Raw genomic sequence first — 4,864 nt, 5'->3', positions numbered from 1 at the left:
GGTTCTGGAGTGGCCTAGCCAGTCTCCAGACCTGAATCCAATTGAAAATCTTTGGAGGGAGCTTAAAATTCGAGTTGCCAGGCGACAACCTCGGAACCTGAATGATTTGGAGGCTGTCTGCAGGGAGGAGTGGGCCAACATCCCTGCCGAAATGTGCACAAACCTTGTCACCAACTATAAAAACCGTTTGACATCTGTGCTGGCCAATAATGGCTTTTCTACAAAATATTAACATGCTGTTTGTCCAGGGGGTCAAATACTTGTTTTTCCTCATCAGATGGTTATCAATTTTAATAAATTCATATGATGTGATTTTCTGGGATTTTCTTTGGGATTCTGTCTTTCACTGTTAGAATGTACATATGATTAAAATTGTAGATTGTTGTATTCTTTGTAAGTGGGCAAACCTGCAAAATCAGCAAGGGGTCAAATACTTTTTTCCCCCACTGTACATTCGTAGCACTATGACTAATTTTCATTAATTTGCCTTTGCTTAATACTTACGACATGTATCATTTCCTCACATCTGTGCACAAAAAGAAGATGCATATAAAAAAAGTTTCCTTGGTTGTTTTAGTATAAATAAATTGATGCATTATAAGATTCATTTAGTATCAAGTGCTTAGAGGTTTTTTTGTCCTCATGGAAGTGTTTGGTACAAGTCGACTTTCCACTATAATGTAAGACCAGAACCGGTCCTAGGGAGACACCCCTTGTAGAGGGTGACACGGGAGTGGATTTTCACTCCCGTCCCATTCCAATTCCATTACAGTAAAAAAAGAAAAAGCAGAAGAAAAAAATCTGAAAATAGTGTTTGTATGTATATTTATGTATAAAAACTGATCTGTGATTCTCGTCCCACCCACTCGCATTAACTCTGGCCTAGACCCTGGATGTACAGTGAAATTACTCCCATCCTACCGGAATCCCACAGGAATCGCACGGGAATCCCATGACCCACAGGATTCCTGAAAAAATGTCAGCCTCTAACCCCTACCTCCTGATTGCCGCTTATTCTAGCATACAGTACATTTGTTAGATGCTATTTCCGCCAGCTATTGTTTTCCTCCAGTGTCTTAAAATAACTCGACATAATGTTGTTATACCCACAATAATAAAATGCACACTTGGATATATTTGTGACTGGGCACCCAGCAAGCATTTTGGAACTAAACCAACTACTTCAAATGTCTAATACCTAGATCCAAAGTGGTCTGACCAAACTACATCCCATAATATACAGAGTAGGAAAGTTCCTATTTAAGTTTTACATTTCCAACTCAAATTACTATTCACAACTTGAATCTGTTGAATCTCACTGGTGAGTAATAATATCTATGCATTATCTTAGTGAGAGCTTTCCTTGAGCTTCTTTCACATGTTTGCCACATCCGGCCACAATTGTAGACCATTTATTTATTTATTTCTTCTCCAAGGCCCCTCTGCCATGTCATTTTCATATTTTGAAAAATTTTAAGACCTAACACAACTTCTTAGTTAACAACATTTTTAGAGTTTGCAGGTCTGAAATGTAAATATTAAAACCTCAAAACACAAACAAACATTTGTACAGCTTTGTAACGCTCATTGCCGGCAGGGGACACAGTTACAAGAGTTGTAGAAGATGTTACTTTGCCTGTAGAAGAACATATACATCTACTTTGCCACATGAGAACATCACCTCCTGGATGAATGCGCTGGTGATGCGGCTCTCCAGTTGGATGATATTAGCTGTTTTTTGTTTGTCCTTGCATCAGTGACAATGTCTGTCCTTGTTTCTAGTTTTTTTTATATTCTCCTATATTTATTTTCCTGTGTAGGAGATGATAGAGAATTACGTGCAGTGGAATGAAGACATTGGAGAATGGCAGCTGGTGAGCTAACTTTGCACAACTCATGCACACACTGCATATGGCAGTTTGATAGACATCACTTAAAAGGTGAAAGTGGGTTATGGCCTGCTTGTGTCACTGTACTTTATCTCACGTCTTTCAGAAATGTGTGGCATACACTGGCAACAATATGAGAAAACAGACCCCTGCTCCAGACAAAAAAGAAAAAGATGTGAGTTCTTTGTATGTTTTTTGTTTATGCCTGAGATTGTTTTTGTGTGATGACAACTTCATGTTAAAGATTTATTGTTGACCTCACTCTCCTTCTGTCCCTGCCTCCTGTAGCCATTTGAGGTAGATCTGTCCCATGTGTATCTGGCCTACACAGAGGAGAGCATGCGGCAGTCACTAATGAAACTAGAGAGACCCAGAACCTCTAAAAGTGGCAAAAGTGGCCGACCCAAGACTGGGCGAAGGTAATCTACTTTCAACACAGCTCACAGACAGCCTGAATCTCCATGTCCTGTTGAGCATTACTGAGATACCAGTCCACCGCATGGTCTTTCAGTCTTTGGCCCCTTTTGACATTTGTCATGTCAAAATCTCTTATGCAGATGTTTTATAAAGAACTTTCATTTACACTTAGTAGCCGCATGTACAGGTATGCAACTCCGTCTCAGATCAAATCAATTAAGTTGCAAAAATAACTGTTTTGCAGGAAAGCTCATAACCCTCAAATAACACAACCACTCTGTGACTTGTATGATTATACCATAAGCGAGTCTTCACAGGCTGACATTGACGCCGTTCCCTCGCCCATACAGATCATTCAGTGGTTGTACTGATCAGTGATCACATAAATGCTGCAACAGCACTTTAACACCTCATGTTTGACCGTGCAGATAGAAATTGCAAGCTGTTTTTATTTTTTTTGTCTGTGTGTTTTTTTGCCATTGCTTATCAAGTGGCCGGGAGAGAGATGGCTGATTTCAGCAAAATTTCAGTATCACTTCTCACACTTGCCATTATCACAAGGGGAGATCATGTAAATGTCTGCTTCCACAGATCACCTCCCGAGGTGTTTAAACAAACGGATTTCAGTCCATCTCTAATGCTTCCTGTTTGCATCGTATCCGATATTTATCTGATTTGCCCAAAACACATGAAGTAAATAAGTGTACATTAAAGCAAAAACCTAAATCGGGGATAATTTGTTCACAGTCTTAGCTGGGTATCTGCAACTTTACTTCCTGGTAACATTTTATTCCCTCACCATTTCATCTCTTCATTCAACAGTTTTTCATCTGTAGACTACATCAACCACTCCTATAAGTAAACGGAAGAGTTATTGGTTGTGGATGTTTGGCCGCACTGTATAATTAAACTATTTATAGTGCATTGATATGAAGTGTTAGCATGACGGTATTTGCTGTTATCATGATATGCTGTTATTCTGAGAAATGAGAACGCTGAAAGCTCCCTATAGTCGTTGATAACACTTATCATGTACCCGTCTCCCCACAGGAAAAGATCTGCAAAGCCAGATGCTGTGATCGAATCCCTTCTACAGTGAAGACGGCATATAGGAGAGCTTGGTTTCACTGCAACTTTCATGTTACTTTAGGAACACAACTAACAATTAGTCGAGTCTGAAGAATTTATTGTTGAACATTATTTAAAATGATCTAAATACACAGTATAGCTGGTAAGGTTATAAATGTGAAGGAGCTGCACCTATGATTTGATTGGGACTTCTTGGCCAAGAGGACCTGTCATTTGTATTATGTGTAAGACTTCTTTGAGGATGTCCAACTTTGGAATGTATTTTGGCAGCTGGCCTCTGTTTAATGTTTCATGTAAGCAGGATTTTACCATAAACATATTTCACTTGAAACATCATTGGTTTTAAATATGGCCAGCACATGGATACATAGAATTGACAGGATGTTGAAAATAGAATCGAGGGCATGAACTTTAACACACTCAGAAGTGTCTTCTGAAATTTGCTGAGTATATTTAACACACTTAGGATGAACAACACACAGATTAAGTCATAACTTCAGTTCTACTGATTTCCTGCTATGTGAGAAGCTGATTCATATTAAACGGCCCATGCTGACATTGATACATTATAATTACATTTTAATTAATGGTGCATTTTCACTTAAAGCAAATTATTCTACTTGTAGCACACCCTTTAGCCTCCATGTTTCATCCCACTGAATACAAGAAATCATTAACATGGAGAGAAACAAAAATAAAACACTAATGTGGAGGGAACAAGGAGAGGAGCGGATGTAGGATCAATTATGTGACTGAAAAGTCAGTTTTATACTTTTCTCTTTATGTCAAACGCATATGGGCATGCATGCCAGCCAGCTCTTATATTAGTGCCATTTCCCAATTGAAGCAAGACATCTTTATATTTATTTTTTTTTCAAATGTCCGAACACTTTGTGTTATATTGTAATGCACCATACATACTGTATGCCTTAGTATTATGCACTAGTATGAAGCTTTTGTGGAGATAATTTAATCGTATGATGTTCTGTAGTGGAGGCAAACTGACTTTTATTTTGTATCATAATGTATGTCAAATGTTTACATGCACCAAACCCCCTGGATATTTTATTTATAAAATTATTTTTTGTTTTATCTCACACTTGTTGCTCTTCTGTGTTTCATTATTAAATCAGTGATATTTATAATAGTATATTGATGCTTTGAAAAAAGGTTATTATTGTATGTAATAGCCATAGACTGCTTATGTTCACTTTAATTTCCTACTGTTGGACAATTTATAAATCCAGAAAGTAATTGGTCTCACAGTCGGTTGATTGAACAGCTTTACTTGAACGATAAGGATGGATTGCTGATACCTGAAACAACTGAAAGCTGGAAGGCTGTGAAAAATAAGAGACTAACACCAAACCACTGTCACATAATTTATTTATGTATAAATACAAATGCTACAAAATGACAAAAAAATAAAAATAAATATAAAATTTTCCAATAAATAAAAATAACTTATA

At 37.5% G+C, this 4,864-nt stretch overlaps 1 protein-coding gene across 2 annotated transcripts in view; it reads left to right on the top strand.

Moving 5' to 3' along the window:
- Positions 1-4,492, top strand: part of kif3a (kinesin family member 3A) — a 17,340-nt gene extending 12,848 nt beyond the window's left edge. For both annotated transcript variants that reach the window (XM_046029767.1, XM_046029766.1), the window contains 4 exons: positions 1,821-1,874; positions 1,996-2,064; positions 2,178-2,308; positions 3,357-4,492. In XM_046029767.1, the coding sequence (XP_045885723.1) occupies positions 1,821-1,874; positions 1,996-2,064; positions 2,178-2,308; positions 3,357-3,405 (303 nt within the window). In that variant the 3' untranslated portion in view covers positions 3,406-4,492. The remainder of the gene's footprint in view (positions 1-1,820; positions 1,875-1,995; positions 2,065-2,177; positions 2,309-3,356) is intronic.
- Positions 4,493-4,864: the final 372 nt, after the last annotated feature.

This window comes from Micropterus dolomieu, linkage group LG19 (assembly GCF_021292245.1).
Source record: "Micropterus dolomieu isolate WLL.071019.BEF.003 ecotype Adirondacks linkage group LG19, ASM2129224v1, whole genome shotgun sequence".
Taxonomy (NCBI): domain Eukaryota; kingdom Metazoa; phylum Chordata; class Actinopteri; order Centrarchiformes; family Centrarchidae; genus Micropterus; species Micropterus dolomieu.
The sequence above is the reverse complement of the archived record's forward strand: the minus strand, read 5'-3'. Positions and strand labels throughout refer to the sequence as shown.